We start from the raw sequence: 17491 nt of genomic DNA, 5'->3' as shown, positions 1-17491 counted from the left end.
CGTCGTCTCGTCCGTCGTAGTTTCCTCCCCAAGAAGCATATTTACGGCCAGTTCTGCGTCATTCGCAAAGGGAAGCCCGCGCCCAATTTGCATTCCGTCCGTCTCTGCACCACAAACCACATTCTACGAAACACCACCACCCTCGCTCGCACAATGCCGTTCGCCCCCTCCGTCGCGCCGACCAAGGCCAACATCGGCGTCTACACCAACACGAACCATGACCTGTGGGTTGCACCGGCCGAGCCCTCGCTCGAGACTGTGCAGGCTGCCGAGGGCCTGAAGCCCGGCGAGGTGACTGTGGCCATCCGGAGCACGGGCATCTGCGGGTGAGTTTTGTCTGTGTGCTGCTGCTTGTGCAGCTACTTGTGTATGTGCTCACTCTCTCTCCTTTTCCGACAGGTCGGATGTCCACTTCTGGAAGCACGGCTGCATCGGCCCCATGATCGTCACGGGCGACCATGTTCTCGGCCACGAGTCCGCCGGCGAGGTCATTGCCGTGCACCCCGACGACGCCGCTGTCGCCGACGACCCGTCCAAGGGCCACAACCTCAAGGTCGGCGACCGCGTCGCCATTGAGCCCAACATCATCTGCGGCGCCTGCACGCCCTGCCTGACGGGCCGCTACAACGGCTGCGAGCGCGTCGACTTCTTGTCCACCCCGCCCGTCAACGGCCTGCTGCGCCGCTACGTCAACCACCCGGCCGTGTGGTGCCACAAGATTGGCGACACCATGACCTGGGAGGAGGGCTCGCTGCTCGAGCCCCTCAGCGTCGCCCTCGCCGGCCTGCACCGTGCCAAGATCGAGCTGGGCGACCCCGTTCTCGTCTGCGGCGCCGGGCCCATCGGCCTCGTCACGGCGGTCTGTGCGCGTGCGGCGGGGGCGTGCCCGCTCGTCATCACGGACGTCGACGCCGGCCGCCTGGAGTTTGCGGCGAAGCTGGTGCCGGGCATCAAGACGGTCAATGTCGGCGGCGGCCCGCGCCCGGCGCCCACGGACCCCATCGACGGCCCGGCCGAGGCCACGGCCAAGAAAATCGTGGCCGAGGGCTTCGGCGGCGTCGAGCCGCTGCTGGCCATTGACTGCACCGGCGTCGAGAGCAGCATCGCGTCGGCCGTGTGGGCCGTGCAGTTTGGCGGCCGCGTGTTTGTGATTGGCGTGGGCCGCAACGAGATCCGGATGCCGTTTATGCGCGCGAGCGTGCGCGAGGTCGACCTGCAGTTCCAGTACCGCTACAGCAACACGTGGCCGCGCGCCATCCGGCTGGTGCAGAGCGGGCTAGTGGACCTGAAGCCCCTGGTGACGCACCGTTTCAAGCTGGAGGACGCTGTGGAGGCCTTCCGCACGTCGTCGGACCCGACGACGGGCGCAATCAAGGTGCAGATCCAGAGCCTGGATTAGAGGCCGTGCGAGAGGGAGAGCGACGATGAGCTTGACAAACGAATTTAGGACAGGAGCGTTGTTTGCATTTTTTGCCGTTTATTTTTTGCACGTTATAGAATAGAATGCCATGCACACTGTATCAAACGCACCGTCGCATGCAACTGCTCCTTTCGTGCCCATACTGCAGTCCAATCGTACCACAGTCGTGTTTGTCCGATGTGGTTTAGAAGGTCAGCAAACTATGCAGCCTGCCATTACTTTCGTATGGCGTTAGTCCAGCATGTGGCACGCTGCAAAGAAATGCGCAGGCGCGACTGGCACCCCTGCTTGCCACGATCGTCCCAGGTGCAAGCTCCATCAATTGGCGCAATGCCATTGGCTGGGACCACCGGAGAATGCCAAACGTTCCTGCCTTTTGGACCTTGCGACATCTCCCGAGCTTTCCTCTTTTGCGACTAACTGGAATTTTCGCCCTGTAAGTTTTTTTACTATTTTTTTTTGGGCCCGTTCCGTGTCGCCTGCTCGATTACCGTGGCTTTTCGTTCACGTTCCCGTACTTCCTTTCACGTTCCTTTTTCTTCTCTCCTGACATTTCCATCCCATCGAATCTGACGAAATCGACGATTGCGACGATAGAAGCACGAATTTCCACGGACACGGCATCACTCTCTTTGTCGACCCATCTCCCCTTTGCTCTTTCCCGTGCTATCATAGCTCCTGCCTTGTTTGCTCCAATCTACCGAGGTGCTCCTTCCTGCAACACTTTTTTGCGCGTTTTTCTATCGCGATTTTTTAATCACATTTAATATTTTATTTCACTTCCTTCATCTATCCACCTCATCACCATCGCGTTCGCGCACCGTCCCATCGACAGCTCGATACCGATACCGATACCCTTTTCTCCTTTTCACACACACACAATGTCTGCCATCCGCACGTCCACATTAGCCGCCGCCCCGGCGCGCCTGGCCCTGCGCCGCTCGGCACCGCGCCGCTTCCAGTCGACCTCTTCTTCGTCCTCGTCGGCCTCCACATCCTCCACAACCGCGACCGATGCCGCCTCCAAGGCACGGCAGACGGCTGCGGACGTCACGTCCAAGGCCACGCAGGGCTTGACGCGCGTCACCTCGGCGGCCGGTCCCGCCCTGGCCGGCGCTGCCCGCGGCCTGAGCTCTGCGCTCGGCCGCGTCGGCGGCCGCACGGGTCGCTTCATCAACTTTGTCGAGCGTGCGTTACACCCCACCATTGTCTCATTGTCTCCATGGGTTCCCGTTGAAACAGCCAAGAAAATCTAACAAGTTGACCAGGCCAAACCCCCTTCGTCGTCTACTACTCCCGCGTCGGCCTCGAACTCGGCCGTCTCGTCTTCCGCAACCAGAAGATGTCGCCTCCGTACGTGACTGGATGATGAACAAAAAAAAAGAGCAGGGACAGACAAATTGCTAACGCTTCTTCTTTAGCCCCTTGGCCACCTTCCAGACTGCGTTCCAGAACGCGTGGGTGCAGCTCCAGAACCCGGCCCAGCTGCTCCAGAAGACGACTGCTTTCGCCAAGTCCGCCCGCAACCTCACCCCGACGCAGCTGGCCGCCGGTGGCGTTCTGGCCGCCGAGATCCTGGGCTTTTTCACCGTGGGCGAGATTGTCGGCCGCTTCAAACTCGTCGGCTACCACACCACCGCCGCCCCGGCTGCTGCCCACTAAGCCCGTTGCTGATTGCAGTGGGCAGTTGCGAGAGTGTATTGTCTGATGCGTCAGGGCGAAGAGGAGAAAGGAGAGGGGCAAGAACGTTTTTGAGGTGAAGCCTGGGCGAGACTGGCGGAAGAGAGACACGCCAACTGTCTTTTCCCGTTTCTTCCTGCCTTTTCTCTCTCGTGGCATGGCATATTTTATCCCCTTTAATTTTCTACCATTGTTTTATCTTTCTCACACTTTCCTCCCTTTTGTTTTTATCTTTGCTTATCGACTGTTCCCACTACCTTTTTTTTTGGTTTTCATCTTTTATCATTTATCTTGTGTTTTTGTTCTTTTTCCCCATGTAAAACTTCCAAAAACGTGTACATCAGCTATTGCATCAATACGAAATCGGCAGGTTTGAGATGGGAACAGGTAGGTTAGAAACAGGCGGGCAAAGACAGGGCCCTTGGCGGATGACTGAAAGGCAGAAAGTTTGTCAAAGATGGTTAGTTCATGTCGAATCTCCATCGATACGAACGCACACTTTGTCACGTTGCTGTCTTTGTTAAGGTTGATTTGCACTTTATACTACTGCAGATTACAATAGAAAAAAAATACACAATATATTTTTCATTTATCATTTATCATGACCGTAGAGCATCCCAAAGAAACTTTGTCCTTGTGTTCATTTCAGTACAATATTGGGTATTATATAAAGAAGATATCTGTTCCTGCCAGTTTGACAACGGCCTGTCGTTCCTGCCGTCTGCACACTCTGCGATCCTTCTGCGTCTTGCGTGCAGAATGCCATCACTCCTTCCCTGCCGGACTACCGCTCCTGCCGCACTGAACACTTTGCTGTCCAGATGTACCTGCGGGTGTCGATTAGCTTCATTCTTTTCCCGCTTGACTTTGCTGTGCGCCTTTCTTTCTTCTCACTTACATTGTACAACTTGCGGTGCATGACGGATCAGCCACCTCGCGCCGCACGTCGGCCATCAGGCGGTAGATGGTGTCTAAATCATAGCCAGCGCGCAGAAGCGGCATCAGCGTCAGGCCCTCGAGCCAGAGGTCAAAGGCGCGCGGGAACCACTTTTCGACACCGCCGCCGTGACGGCCACTTGGACTGCTGCTGTCGTGGCTGCCGTCGTTGTCGTTGCCGTCTTCCGCTCCCTCGTCGTCGTCGTCGCTCAAAGGAAACACCGACAGAGAATGTGAGGAGGGAGACGACAACGAGGACAACGACGGCAGCGACGTCCGTGTCCTTGTCGGGGATGCCGAAGTCGGGGATGCCCGCGATGCTGACGCTCCAGCAGACTCTCTCCGGTCAAACGGCAACTGGTACGTGTCCTGGCGCACATCGACAAAGCCGGCTTCGTGCAGCGCCAAGCGCGTCTCGGCGGGGTCCACGCGCAGCGGCCGACCGGTGCGGTCCATGCAGTTGAGCAGGATGCTAGCCCAGGCAGCCAGGCACGGGGACGATGGAGTGTTTCCGCTTCCGCTGCTACCACCACCACCACCGATACTACTGCTACCCACTCCTCCAGGCAATGCGGGCTGGGGAGTCCAGTCGATCTCAACGTGCTCGATATAGCCGACGCCCGGGATGAGGTGGCTGTGGACGGTGGCGTACAGGCTGGGCCAATTGCGGACAACGCCATTGAGGCATCGGATGTGAATGAGGTCCCACGAGGCGGTGCCGAGCAGCCAATGTGACTCGATGTCAAGGCTCTGGAACTTGGCATTCGATGGTATTCTGATGGCAAAACATCCACGTTCAAAGCAAGGTTAGTTGATGAAAACGCCAATCAGCTGGATTCAGGCAGAGGGGGGAGCAAGGGCGGAGGAAACATACAAATGCGGCTGGAACGGAGCCAAGTCGACGCCCCAGACTTCAGACCGGCCGGCATACAGGTCGGCCATCTCGACCACCCAGAGCCCCGTGCCCGTGCCGAGGTCGAGGATGCGCAGGTGCTCGTTGGGCCGAAGCGGTGCACTATGGATGCGAGCACGGCCGCCGCCGCGGGCAAGAGTGGCCGCTTTGTGGAAGAGATCCATGCTGTGTGCCTCGACGGAGTCCCAGGGGAACAGGTACTGTGGACTGTTGGCTAGGAAATGCCGGCCGTGTTCTTGCGTGGTCAGACTAGCGGCGGAGGGCGAGGATCGTCGCCCGGCGGGCGGCGAGCGTTGGGACGAGCCGCTGCCATGTCTGCTGCTGCTGCCGTGGCTGTCTTCGTGGGCAAAGGGTATGAACGACCCAAGGCTGTTGATGCGAGTGTGTGGGTTCCGGGGAGGGAGAGACATGGGGGAAATGTGGGCTGTGGACAGATAGACAAGAAGAGTTGAGGCTATTATGTGGAGGGAGAGCCAGCAAAATAGACCCAAAGGCGAGGGGTAGAGACAGGAGGTATATGAGTGATGAAGGAATAGAGGGGAACGAGAGAGGAGACGAGAAGACGAAGAGGAGCCGACAAAAGGAGGTAGGGATAAGGGTCAATGGCAGGGGTGGAGGATCGGAGTGAACGTTGAAGGAAATGTGGGATCGGGCTCGATTTATCGTTCTTGATGCAAGTCATATCCGTTTCTCATTCGTATTTATTTTATTTTGTCGTGGAGTTGCATTTCGAGTATATCTCTTTCAGCTTGAGGCACGGGCCGCAACGGATACGAAGATGGCAACGAGAAATAAAACATAAGTATATAAAAATGACAACAAAAAGCGTCGAAGTAATACTAGATAGAAAAAAAGAGGAGGACAATGAAACTAAGACACAGAGAAAAAAAATCACCAAATGACGAAGCATTCAATAATTGCTGCGTTTTGGGGTGGCCGTTGTTTGCGACAAGGCAAGACAACACAGAACGAACCAACAGGCAGATGTAGGTGCCCAACCCAATCAGGGCCGTAAAAGGAAAAGAAGAAAGAAAATAGAAGGAAAGAAAATCAACAAGAAAATCAACAGGACGGCAAGGCAGCAAGAAAACAATATGACGAGGCTGGGCCAACATCGAAAGACCGGCGGCAAAGGACTCGGAAAGGAGCAACTCGAGGGAGAAAGAAACTGAAGAAAGTAAACAAACAGCGAGAGGAGGGACAACGGGGCCAACAAAAGACGACAGACAAATAAATCAACAAATACAGAAAGCTGGAGAGAAAAAAAAATCAAAACGTTCGGTCGGGTGAGACATGAAATGTGTCAAAACAAAGCGCATCAAAACAAGAAAACACGGCTGTGCCGGTGTAAAGACTCGGACAGAAACACAACACGCTCGCGAAACAACGCTGTATCATAACAAAACGCAGGGCCGGATTTGTCGAGGCCAAAAACACAGCTGGATGCGGGTCCAGGAAAGGCCTCGAGACAGGCCAGGGCTTCCTTTCGGCAATCTAACGGTGTGTTGTGAGTGACAGACGGTGGAGAACGCCTGCAGGAAAAGAAGAAAAGAAAAGAACGAAAAGAAAGCAAAGACAAAGAAAAGAAAAACAAACGCGGCCGTTCCGTGCGACCTAATTGTGCCAAAAGAGGAAGCGAACAAGAAATACGACGAGCGAGGCCGGGTCCTGCATCATAGAAAGATCAAGCATGCGCATCGTGTGGCTGGCCTGGTCGGGCCTGGCCCATGACGGGCGGTTACGACCACATAAGGGGGAAGGCATCCAAAAAAAAAAAAAAAAAAAAAAAAAAAAAGAAAAACAAGGGGAAACAAGGTGTGACCCACGATCTCCGCATCTATGATTCGGCCGCCTGAGTAGGCCTGTGGCGTTTGTATTGTTCCTGCAGCCCAGGGGCCAGGGGACGGAGAAGGGAAAGAAAAGAAAACGCTTGGAGGCCCGGCGCCTCGCTGGCCATTGTTGTTCTTTTGGTTAAGGGATTAAAGGGACGTCACGAAAGAGGACAACCAAATTGGCCGACTATATTTTGTGCAAGTCCGTGGTTGGTCAAGATGCATTTTAATTTTGAAAATGACCGGATGGTCGGCGCGTTCTGTGAAATTGTCTTGGAGACGTGTAAAAAAGAGAAATAATAATAATAATACAGTTACTAGACTCCGACACAGCCATGTGCAGTCTCCTTCTTTTCTTCCACGCCCTCAACTCCGGCGGCAAGGCATCACTACAGAGTCGCATCTTGCTTCCCACCGATCCCTTGCCGTTTCCGCTTCCGAGCGCTTGTCAGCTCCTGTTCAGCTCCTTCTCAGCTCCTTTCGTCTGTCGGCTCATCCTTTTGCATCCTTCATTTCTTTAAAACCGCACACATTGAGAAGAATACGACGTTGTTTGCCGCCACGTCTATTGTCCAAGGATTAGGCGAGGTTGCTATTAATTGGGAAATAATAAATAACGTACAATATTTTTCTTGTATTTCTTTTTTTTTTAAAAAAAAAAAAAAGAAAGAAAGAAAGAAAGAAGAAAGAAAAAAAGAAACAAGTCTACAATTCTTCACTACATCCACGTTGCACACAACGTCCCGCTTACACGCCACGCATGCAAGACACCTCACAAGCGCGTGGTCACCGCCTATTCACATCTCGAATAGGGTCGTGAGATGCAAAACCCATTCCATGCGTCCTGCTCCATCCTTGTTCTCATGTCCCATATCACTTATTCCAACCCGACGATCCTCCTTGGCGCCGGTTCGACGTCCATGTTCCCTTCTGTCCAAGTCCTACCCCGCCAGTCTTTCCAATCAACCCCTGCACATCGCCTCGACCGCCTCTTTTTGTTCTTGTCCTCTCTTCCTGTCTTGGAAACCCGCCCGTTTCCTGCATCCCGACAGGCTGGAATAGCTAGCGCTGGCCCCAGTTTACCGTCCATCCATGGTGACTGCCTGATCTCCGTGTGACCAAACGTCGGCCAGCATGCATGAGATGAGCTTTCTTTTTGTTACTTTTTTTTTAAAAAAAAATCTGCCATCGGTTTTAACTGTCCGTTTTTGATTTGTTTTGTCTTCATCGTCCTTCCTTTACTCCAGACGACGTCGTCACAGCCCCCAATGGCGCAGAATGCACCCGCTTCCGCAAATTAATGGAGAGAGCAATGACGGATACTACGACGAAAACAAAGAAAAGAAACTAGCAGAGAAGAATTATGCCCCGATGATACCCAATGCTCCTTGGAGAGAACCCAAACACCCATGACGCAGGATGCAGGAAGCCCAAGGATGCAGAGGATGCAGCAACAGGGGCCCAGAGCTCGGGAACGGCCAATTGGGTCCGAGGATCGTGGAATCCAAGCGCATATCGTGGACGGGGGGTATGGAGTTTTCCTCTGGGCAAGTCAAGCAAACATGGGCATGGACCAGATCTCGTTTTTTTTATTTTGTATTTTGTATTTTGTATATTTATTTTTCATCCGGGAAAAACGACAGTCGGCCCGACCCAACAAGCCGACCGGCGAGCAACAAAATCGACAAGAAGCAACCAAGAAGGAAGAAGGTGGATATACGCTACATGGAGGCCGACGATGCTGTCTGTTTACTTTGGGTCCTGAGTTTTTTTTTGGTTATTTTTTATTGCACATGGTCATTCACGCCGTGTTTCAGAACGATTTCCATAACGCAAGGGACTGCCTAACAAAAACACAAAAGGAGTGAAGAAAACGAAAGTATCTCCTGGCAGGGTGAAGCACAGCACCGGTGAGTTAACTCTTTGAGACCCGATGTAGCTAGACGTGGGACCGGACTTCTGCGCGCCAACGACCGCTCTGTGCGTCTTTGGATCAAGCAAGAAAAAAAAAGTCCGAATGGTCTCGACCAATTCCAGTGGCGTGCACTGCATATGCAGGTTGATGCAAGGGGACCGGTGAAGGAAGAAGAAAGAATATGAACAAAAGGAGATAAAAAACAGAGTAATGACTGAAGAAAGAAAGTGGAAAGGCCAACGATCCTTACGTGCGTATGCCTACATAACAGAACACATCACCTACCCGTCCACATCTTACAGCATTATGCTATAGTCTGTTGGTTCTGTGTTGTTCTTTTATGGGCTTGAAGTGGCGGGAGTTCTGGCGTTCTTGAATGTTGGCTGTGTCGTCTGCTGGAACCGAGACGAGGAAGGGGAATAATACAAAAAAAAAAAAAAAAAAGAAAGAATACCAGAATACCATCGGATCGGGTCTTTATTTTGTGGTCTGTCTGTGAAAAAGCCCATCACACGTATCGTGGCCACGCCAGCGACCTGTTTGCCAACGGCACGAACGTGGACAGAGTACGGACTATGTACAATGGAAGCAAAGTTTGGATTTGGATGCATTGTACATATAGAATCAAACCTCGGCCGGATTTGGCAGGTCGCCGTATTGCCGAGAATTAAAGGGGACGAAGGCTGGAACTGGAGAGGTGGTTCCGAGACGCAGACCACAAGCCGTTGAGCGTTTGAATATGAGCTGGAGATAAAGGATGGTGGATAAACGACAGAAAGAGACAAAGCAGGTCTAACGTTGCACTTGCGCACGGTAGAAAATGTCTCTTTAACGAATGTGTCCCTTGCATCGAAATGACAACAAGTTGCCAAAGCCTGTCATTTGTCAGAAAAAAAAAAGGCACAGAAATACGACGAAAATGCAAGGTATGAAGACGAAGGCCAAAGAGGAGAGCCAAGACAGAGGGCCTCGAAAGTCAACCACATACAACGAACCAGAATGGGACGAAGCGAGACAGAGACATGGACGACGAAGAGGGTATGAAAGACTTCAGAGACAAGGGAGAGTTGCCCCTTGCTGAGCAGTTATCTCGCCTGGACTGGGATGAAAAGCAAGACAAAAATGAACTCCACACATGTCTACTGAAGGCGCTCTAACAAAATGACAACAGAAACAAAGGCCAACAGATCAAAACGGACAATGCACTCGGCATCACAAAAACCAACAATACATCAACAAAAGGACGACAACCCTCCCTCACCCCTCGGCCTCCATTTCGTATGCGTTGGACTTGTGCTTGGGCACAAACTTAAAGTCGGGATGCGCGGGGCCCAAGAACATTTCACTGTATTGTTTGCATTGTTAGCATGGTTAGCAGAGTCAAAGACAAGAGGCCACAAGGATGCAAACGCCAAACCCACCTGATCTTGATCCAGTCCTTGTAGTTGCGGCTCGACAGCAGCGTCTCCAGCTCGTTGCGGCCGCGGAAGGCCGGCGGCCGGTCGTTCAAGCTGGGCGGCAGGTACTCGAGCAGGCCAATGGGCACATACCGCGTCGCAAAGCTCAGGTACTCGAGCAGGAACCGCCGCGTCGTGCCCAGGCCGTACTCGTCCGTGCCCCAGGCCTCCATGCCGTACCGCGCAAACCGCTCCACGTACGCCAGCCGCTCCGTCGCCGACTTGTCCAGGTACTGGCCGGCCTGGATCTCCTCAAAGAGCCACGGCTTGATGAGGGCGCCGCGGCCAATCATGACCGCGTCGACGCCCGACTGCGCAATCTGCTCCTGGTGCTGCACGTGGCTGTAGCAGTCGCCGTTGCCCAAGAAGAACATGCGCGACGCGTTGGCCTGCGTGCGCGCGTCCGGCTCGCGCACCGTGTCGGCCAGCGCGTCGCGCTGCTCGTTGTACGACCGGACCAGCGCGGCGCACTCGGCAATGTAGCCCCAGTCGGCCGGCTTCTTGTAGCGCTGGTTGCGCGTGCGCCCGTGCAGCGTGATGGCCGCGCACCCCGGCGCGCCCAGCCGCGTGCGCGTCTCCAGGCCGCCAAACGCCAGCCGCTCAATCACCTTGGCCGCCGTCGGGCTGTTGTCGCGCACGCCGATGCGCAGCTTCGCCGTGATGGGCACCTCGCCCGACACCGCGTTCATGCCGCGGATCATACGCTCCAGCTTGTTGTGCGACTCGAGCAGCCCCGACCCGCCGCCCGTCTTGTAGATCAGGTCGATTGGGCACCCGCAGTTCATGTCGACGAGCCGCAGGTGCGGCAGCAGCCGCGTCATCGCCTCCGTCGCCTTGATGGCCATCCACGGCTGGTTCGCCGCGATCTGCGCGCCGAACTTGATGTCGCGGCGGTTGTCGTATCCCGCCACCGGCGTCGTCGGCGTGTAGCGCGGCGCCTGGATCTCCGACGTGTGCGCCTTCATCAGCGCCCACTCCGGCTGCTTGCCCGTGACCATGTCCACCGCCAGCGCCATCTCCGAGTACGTCACCTCGCAGCCGAGCTCGACGCACAGCCGCCGGAACGGCAGGTTGCCCTGCGTTGTCAGCGGCGCCAGCGTCGGCGTCTCTGGCCCAAAGTAGATGCGCCGCTTCTCCGACGGCAGGAACGGCGGATCCACAAACTGGGCCCGGTAGTCTTGCACCAGTGTGCTCGCGCCGGCGTCTCGCGGCTTGCTTTCGTCCGCGCCGTTCTCTGCGGTGGGGGCGGCACCGTCGCCGCCGTCTGTCGTCTCTGCCGTCGAATCGGCAACCTCTTTTGTCGCGTCCGTGCCGTTTGCGTTGTAGATCTTCTTGACAATGTTCAGCTCGCTGTCGAGCCACTTGATGTACTGCTCCGACCGGCTCAGATCCATCCGCCGGCGCGTCAGGTTCTGCTTGTCCATGGCCGACACAATGTTGACAACGCCGGGGCGTGCATCGTCGAGATCGTCGGCCGCCTCCGTCGACGCCTCGTCGCTGCTGCTGTTGCTGTTGCTGCTGCCGCCCAGCAGCGTCAGCTCAGTGCGCCCGTCTTCGTGCTCGACCTCCTTCATGTGGCTCCCGACAAAGCGGCACTTCCAGCCCGACGGACACCGGCCAAACGCAGCAAACACCGGACACTGGCCTTCAAATGTCTCCAGGTCGCCGCGGCGGCCGCCCCCATACAGGTATTTGCGCAGGTCATGCAGCGCCCGGCAGTTGTCGCCGTAGCGGCACAGCTTGGGCGAGAACTCGTTGGAGTGCGACACCGACGAGCACAGCTTCTGGGCGTCCCGCGAGCGGCCAAAGTCGCGGTCCTTGTTCTGGCCGCCCTTTTTGCGGTTCTTGCGTCCGCCGTTGGCGGCGCTGCCGCCTCCCGCTTCACGGCCGTCACGGCCCTCTGCCGCGTCGTCGTCCACATCAGCTTCAGCGCGGGACCCTCTTGGGTCGTCGCCGATGCCCTTGATCAGGTATCTGTCTTTCTGTTAGCCCGGTTTTCATATGTAATTACATATTGCAATTATGAAGCGAGACAGCCTCCACCACAACGCACTCTTCCTTGATCATGGCGATGCCGTGGATCTTCTCGCGCTTCGCCGGCCCCTGCACACCGGCGTCCATCTTGACCCGCTTCTGCCGGTGCTCCGTGTCGTCGCCATGGCCCTCTGTGCCTGCAGACGGCGCATTGCTTGCAGGGTCGTCCGCCGTGCTGGTTTCGGCTGCAGCGCCATTGCCAAGACTCCGCTTTACTGGCGAGCCAGGTACAACAGCCTCTGCGGTGTCGGTCTGCACGTTGGTATCTCCGTTTTCAGACACCATCGTGTGGGATCCTGTCTTCTGGCGCCGTGACAGGAATATGCGTTGTGCTGTTGAGCTGCGGAGTGTATATAAGAAAGAGCTCTAAGAAAAGGTTTTATAGACCCGATATATGCATATCAATGCACCAATCGGGGCGCTTCAGCTTATCCGGGTGAGAGCGTTAGTCCTAACAAGCTCTCGCAGCCGTCTCCGAATATGACAAAAAGGCTCTCTGCGTCTATCGGTCATCCCTAAATCCCGAGTTTTAGTCAATTGGGCCACTTTGCCTCGCGTTTCGTCGCATGAACTCGGTGTCTTGTCACAGCTATCACCACATCTCACCGTTGACTGCCGCTGCTCTAGCGCATGCTAGCGCCTCACCGGCCTTAACCCACTGAAACACTGCAACCGAAGCGTTCCAGGGGTTTGTCCAGGTGAGCCTTGCCCAGTCGTTCCTGCCAATCCACGACGTATCTTAATACAGAATAATCAGGGCGGGGAGGAAAAGAGGGAGGGGCTCGTGCGCCCTGGAAGTTAAAAAGGCAAGACCGTGTGGGCGGGCTGCGGAAGCGGCGTCCCACTAATTCGTAGCACCGCACAGCTTCTAGGTGCTCTCCTTCCCAACGCCAAAGGTCCAGCCCGTCTCATATCTGGTTCTGTCTACCGCCGCACTCTCGACACACAGACCCAACTAACAAACCACCAACCGAGGACTCGCCGTTGGATGCACACCTCGCCCTGGTAAACATTGGCAGCCCCTTTCTGGCTTGGTCTGGGTCTCACCTCCTCTCCCGCTCCTTGGTTCCTGCGAGCACTGTTTCGGGCCTCTTCGTGCCCTCGCCTTTCGCTAACCTCGTCGTTGACCTGAAAATTTGTTGCTTTTTTTTTTGTTTATTTCGTCTCTGGCGATCTCGACCTGCTCGCGCCTTCAAACGCCTTGGTATCTTGAAACATAGTCACCTCTACGAGCTTTGCCGCTGCCCACGCCACTCTCCTCGTCGCCGGCCGTTGCAATTCCCAATCGTTCCCCACACGACTATCCTCTGTCGATACGCCGCTTCGCCGACAGACATCCTCTTCCCACTCGAGCTAGCATCAGCCAGAAACCTCGCCCCGTGGCCAATGCGCCCTGTGGCTCGGCATGGCTGACACTGGCCGCCAGACGCCGCGCTCGCCTCAGCGCTCCAAGGTGATGCGGTCGCAAAAGATCCAGCAGCTGGCCTCGCCCGCCGAGGACGAGGCCTCCACGTTTGACGACAGCCACCACCAAGGCCACGGCAACGGTGGTGGTAGCAGCGCCCGACGACGACGTGAACAGCGCGACCGTGCCAACAGCACGACCAGCACGTCAAGCGCCAACACGACCGCACCCCCCACCGCCGCGATCCCAGTTCCGCCCATTCAGCGCAGCCACACGCCCGGCCACCTGTCCACCAAGAGCCAGGACCGCCGGCGCAAGCCCACCGAGCTGTCCATCCGCCAGCGGTCGCAGTCGTCCAGCTCGCTGTCTGCGGCGGCCACCGCCGCTGCTGCCGCCTCGGCGTCGTCAGCAGCGCCCGTGCCGTCGTCCAACGCAGACTCGCCCACCACGTTCCACCTCTCCGTTTCCAACTCCAAGGCGCTCGGCCGGGCCGGCGGCGGTGCCGGGCCACTCACAACCTCTGCGTCCACACCATCGGCACGGTCACCCTATCGCGGCGGCACCGGTAACGGGACCGGCAACAGCGACGTGCACTCCACCGGCGGCGGTAGCGGCAGTGGCAGCGACTCCCAACCCGCGGCCGAGGGGAATGGCCGCCGCAGACCATCGGCTATGCGGTCAACGTCGGCCATTGCCAGCAAACCGAGTGTGTATGGCAATGTTGCGGGGGGCGGGTCGTCAAGCACAGTACGCTCGGGCGGCGGCGGAGGCGGCGGTGGCGGCGGCGGCAGTTCGTCGTCACGCGCTACACCAGCAAGCACAACGAGCGGTGGCGGCCGTGGGATTGGAGGCGGTGGCGGCGGGAACACCAGCGACCGACTGTCCAAAGGACGGCCCGCCGGCTACACGGCATTTCCGCCCTTGGCTGACCCAAGCACAGCGCCCGACGTGCTGCCCGCGCCCTCGTCGGGCATGTACTGGACACGGGCGCCCGTGTCTGGTGTGCGGCATCCCAAGCTGCGTGCGCACACGGCGACGCTGATTGGCTCCAACATCTACGTCTTTGGAGGCTGCGACGCGCGCGCGTGTTTCAACGACCTGTACGTCTTTGACGCCGACTCGTTCCACTGGACCAAGCCGCACGTCGTCGGTGATATCCCGCTTCCACTGCGCGCCATGACGTGCACGGCCGTCGGCAAGAAACTCGTCGTCTTTGGCGGTGGCGACGGCCCCCTGTACTACAACGACGTCTACGTGCTCGACACCACCAACTTCCGCTGGTCGCGCCCGCGCATCTCGACCGACCGCCCGCTTCCCTCCAAGCGCCGCGCACACACGGCCTGTCTCTACAAAAACGGCATCTACGTGTTTGGCGGCGGCGACGGCATCCGCGCGCTGAACGACGTGTGGCGCCTCGATGTCAGCGACACGACCAAGATGGTGTGGAAGCAAATCAGCGGCACGCCCGACACGGACTCTCCAGACGTGGACGGCGACGGCGGCTCTGCTGCCGAAGGCGGTCCCTCGTCTGCTGCAGGTACGGCCTCGGCGGCGGCTGCGACGGCGGCCAAGGACGCGGGAAAGGCTACCGGCCTCGGCGTGACTGGCGCTGGTCTCGCGGCCGGATCGTCCACGGCCGCGTCCACGGCCACGAGCAGCAAAAACGGCGCGGCGAACCCTGCGCCGTCCACGGCACTCTTTAGCAGCAAGGAGGACCCGGCTGGGGCGGCGTTCCTCAACCAGCCGCACCTGCTGAACCAGGCGCGTCCCAAAGCCCGCGGCTACCACACGGCCAACATGGTGGGCACCAAGCTCATCATCTTCGGGGGCTCGGACGGCGGCGAGTGCTTCAACGATGTGTGGGTGTACGACGTCGAGACGCACCTGTGGCGCGCCGTGTCGATCCCCGTGACGCACCGGCGGCTGTCGCACACGGCCACGATTGTCGGGTCGTACCTGTTTGTGGTGGGCGGGCACGACGGCGCCGAGTACTCCAACGACGTGCTGCTGCTCAACCTTGTGACCATGACGTGGGACCGGCGCAAGGTGTACGGCCTGCCGCCGAGCGGCCGTGGGTACCACAGTACGGTGCTCTACGACAGCCGGCTCCTCATGATTGGCGGCTTCGACGGCGGCGAGGTCTTTGACGACGTGTGGACTCTGGAGCTGGCCGTGCACGCCTACTACTCGCAAATCAGCCACTTTACGATTGAGGTGTAACCCTCGATGTGTTTCGAACGTTTTTTCTTCTTTACAATGGCAGTGTTTGTTTATGCGGGCTTGTTTGCCGTTCACATTTTGAGCTTTTGTGTTTTGGCCTGGGTTTTGTTACTATCCGATTACCGTTTTTTGTACGGAGCACGAGTTTATGACATTTTTTTAACAAGAAAGACGAAAAGGCGGCAGACTTCTATGTCGGCAGGGCATTCAGACCAAAAGTAGCACAGCATAGATAGATATGGAGCATGTTGTTAATATTGTTTCGTGTGATATCATGCATCTTCACTCAGATGTCCATTTTGAACGTTATCTTTCCGTTATATCCTCCAGTATAGTATGCTTATTCTATGCCATTTTGGATCAGAAAATTGACAAATAAACAGAATACAGCTGCCCTTTTCTGTCCGATAAACAGGATTGTTGTAGACTCTGTACCAAAGACCAACGGATTCAGTTTACAAACATATGCAAAACAGTAAACGCCTTGTCTCCTATAGATGGAACCGCGAAAGGACGACAATAAAACAAACGCCGTGTCCATGCAACAAAACCAAGAAGAAAAAAGAAAATGTGAGAGGGGAATGGTGTATGTCGCGGGTCGCAGGCAACGTGTAGGTCGTATCGTGCGCAAGAGGATGTCAAGTGACGATCACTCCTTACGACTGCGTCGGTTGTGTTAATACAGATGATTCAGCCGGACGTGTGCCGTCTTTTGAGACAACACCGGGGGGGGAAGGGGCCATCAATTCTCAGCGGGAACACCAACTTTGTTGTCTTGTTTGGCCGAGGGAGCGGGCACGGCCTTGGCATTGGCCTCCTTCTGCTCCTTGGACTTGGCCAGGCGACGCTCCTCGGCGGCGACCATGTCCATCCACAAGTCCTGGCCCTCGTACTCCTCCTTGTGGATGCGCTTCTCAATCAGCTTCTTGTGCTCCGGGTCGTTGGGGTCGACGACCTTGACCGTCTCCCAGCGGCCCTTGCCCGACTTGGCGTCGCTCATCTCGAGCGTGGCCGTCGCCAGGATAACGGCCAGCGTCAGGCCCTGGGCGTACACACGTGCCTGGACAACCTTCTGGGCGGTCGTCAGGTACTTGTTGCGGCCGACGAGGGCCAGGGCGATGCCGATCGAGGCGGCCCAGCTGCACATGACAATCGAGTAGCGGTTCTCGCGCGCCCACTGCAGCGTCTTGTCCTTGCCGGACTCGCTGCTGCGCAGCTCGCTGACCGCGCGCTGCGACGCGTCCTGGTAGCCGTACATGGAGTCCCGGGAACGGGCAAAGGCAATGGAGTTGCGCTCGGCGACGATGATGGCGGACGCCGAGGTCGCCGAGGTGACGAGGAAGGCGCGGAACGGCAGGGTCAGGTTGCGGACGCCGGCATAGCGGCGCGAGGCCGCGGTAAGACCGAGCAGGCCGACTGCAAGGCCAGCCGCACCGCCGATGAAGCCGCCACGCAGGACGGCGTCGTAGTGGGCCTTTTCCTCGTCCTTGGTAACGACCTTCATCGTGGCGAGTGCGTGTCGACGGGATTGGTCGACGGGGTTTGGCAGATGGGGTGTCTTTTGCGAAAGAAGAGTTCAATTGACAATGTCAACAGGCACGAGTTGTAGGCGGAGAATGGAGGAAGAGGAAAAGTGTCGATGTTCTTTTTTGGCGGGGTGAGAGAATAAGAGGCGAGGA

General features: G+C 56.9%; 6 protein-coding genes across 6 annotated transcripts; 3 read left to right on the top strand and 3 right to left on the bottom strand.

The window, feature by feature from the left end:
• Positions 1-153: 153 nt before the first annotated feature.
• SPSK_09344 (L-iditol 2-dehydrogenase) lies at positions 154-1399 on the top strand (the record flags this gene model as incomplete). Its single annotated transcript, XM_016735918.1, has 2 exons — positions 154-326; positions 400-1399. 2 exons carry the CDS (start codon positions 154-156, stop codon positions 1397-1399), a joined length of 1173 nt encoding a protein of 390 aa, XP_016588624.1.
• A 902-nt stretch (positions 1400-2301) lies between these two features.
• On the top strand, positions 2302-3082 carry SPSK_09739 (F-type H+-transporting ATPase subunit g; the record flags this gene model as incomplete). Its single annotated transcript, XM_016736309.1, has 3 exons — positions 2302-2608; positions 2689-2773; positions 2842-3082. 3 exons carry the CDS (start codon positions 2302-2304, stop codon positions 3080-3082), a joined length of 633 nt encoding a protein of 210 aa, XP_016588623.1.
• An 802-nt stretch (positions 3083-3884) lies between these two features.
• SPSK_09174 (LaeA protein) lies at positions 3885-5359 on the bottom strand (the record flags this gene model as incomplete). Its single annotated transcript, XM_016735752.1, has 3 exons — positions 3885-3927; positions 3999-4811; positions 4911-5359. The coding sequence occupies 3 exons, from the start codon at positions 5357-5359 to the stop codon at positions 3885-3887; spliced, it is 1305 nt and encodes a 434-aa protein (XP_016588622.1).
• A 4594-nt stretch (positions 5360-9953) lies between these two features.
• On the bottom strand, positions 9954-12472 carry SPSK_08590 (tRNA-dihydrouridine synthase 3; the record flags this gene model as incomplete). Its single annotated transcript, XM_016735183.1, has 3 exons — positions 9954-10041; positions 10118-12127; positions 12207-12472. The coding sequence occupies 3 exons, from the start codon at positions 12470-12472 to the stop codon at positions 9954-9956; spliced, it is 2364 nt and encodes a 787-aa protein (XP_016588621.1).
• A 1120-nt stretch (positions 12473-13592) lies between these two features.
• SPSK_08700 (kelch repeat protein) lies at positions 13593-15812 on the top strand (the record flags this gene model as incomplete). Its single annotated transcript, XM_016735288.1, has 1 exon — positions 13593-15812. The coding sequence occupies one exon, from the start codon at positions 13593-13595 to the stop codon at positions 15810-15812; it is 2220 nt and encodes a 739-aa protein (XP_016588620.1).
• Positions 15813-16554: 742 nt separating this feature from the next.
• On the bottom strand, positions 16555-17316 carry SPSK_09751 (mitochondrial hypoxia responsive domain containing protein; the record flags this gene model as incomplete). The annotated part of the gene is made up of 1 exon (XM_016736321.1): positions 16555-17316. The coding sequence occupies one exon, from the start codon at positions 17314-17316 to the stop codon at positions 16555-16557; it is 762 nt and encodes a 253-aa protein (XP_016588619.1).
• Between the last annotated feature and the right edge of the window lie 175 nt (positions 17317-17491).

The sequence above is a fragment of the Sporothrix schenckii genome, assembly GCF_000961545.1.
Source record: "Sporothrix schenckii 1099-18 chromosome Unknown Cont44, whole genome shotgun sequence".
NCBI lineage: Eukaryota > Fungi > Ascomycota > Sordariomycetes > Ophiostomatales > Ophiostomataceae > Sporothrix > Sporothrix schenckii.
This window is presented reverse-complemented; position numbering and strand designations above follow the sequence as displayed.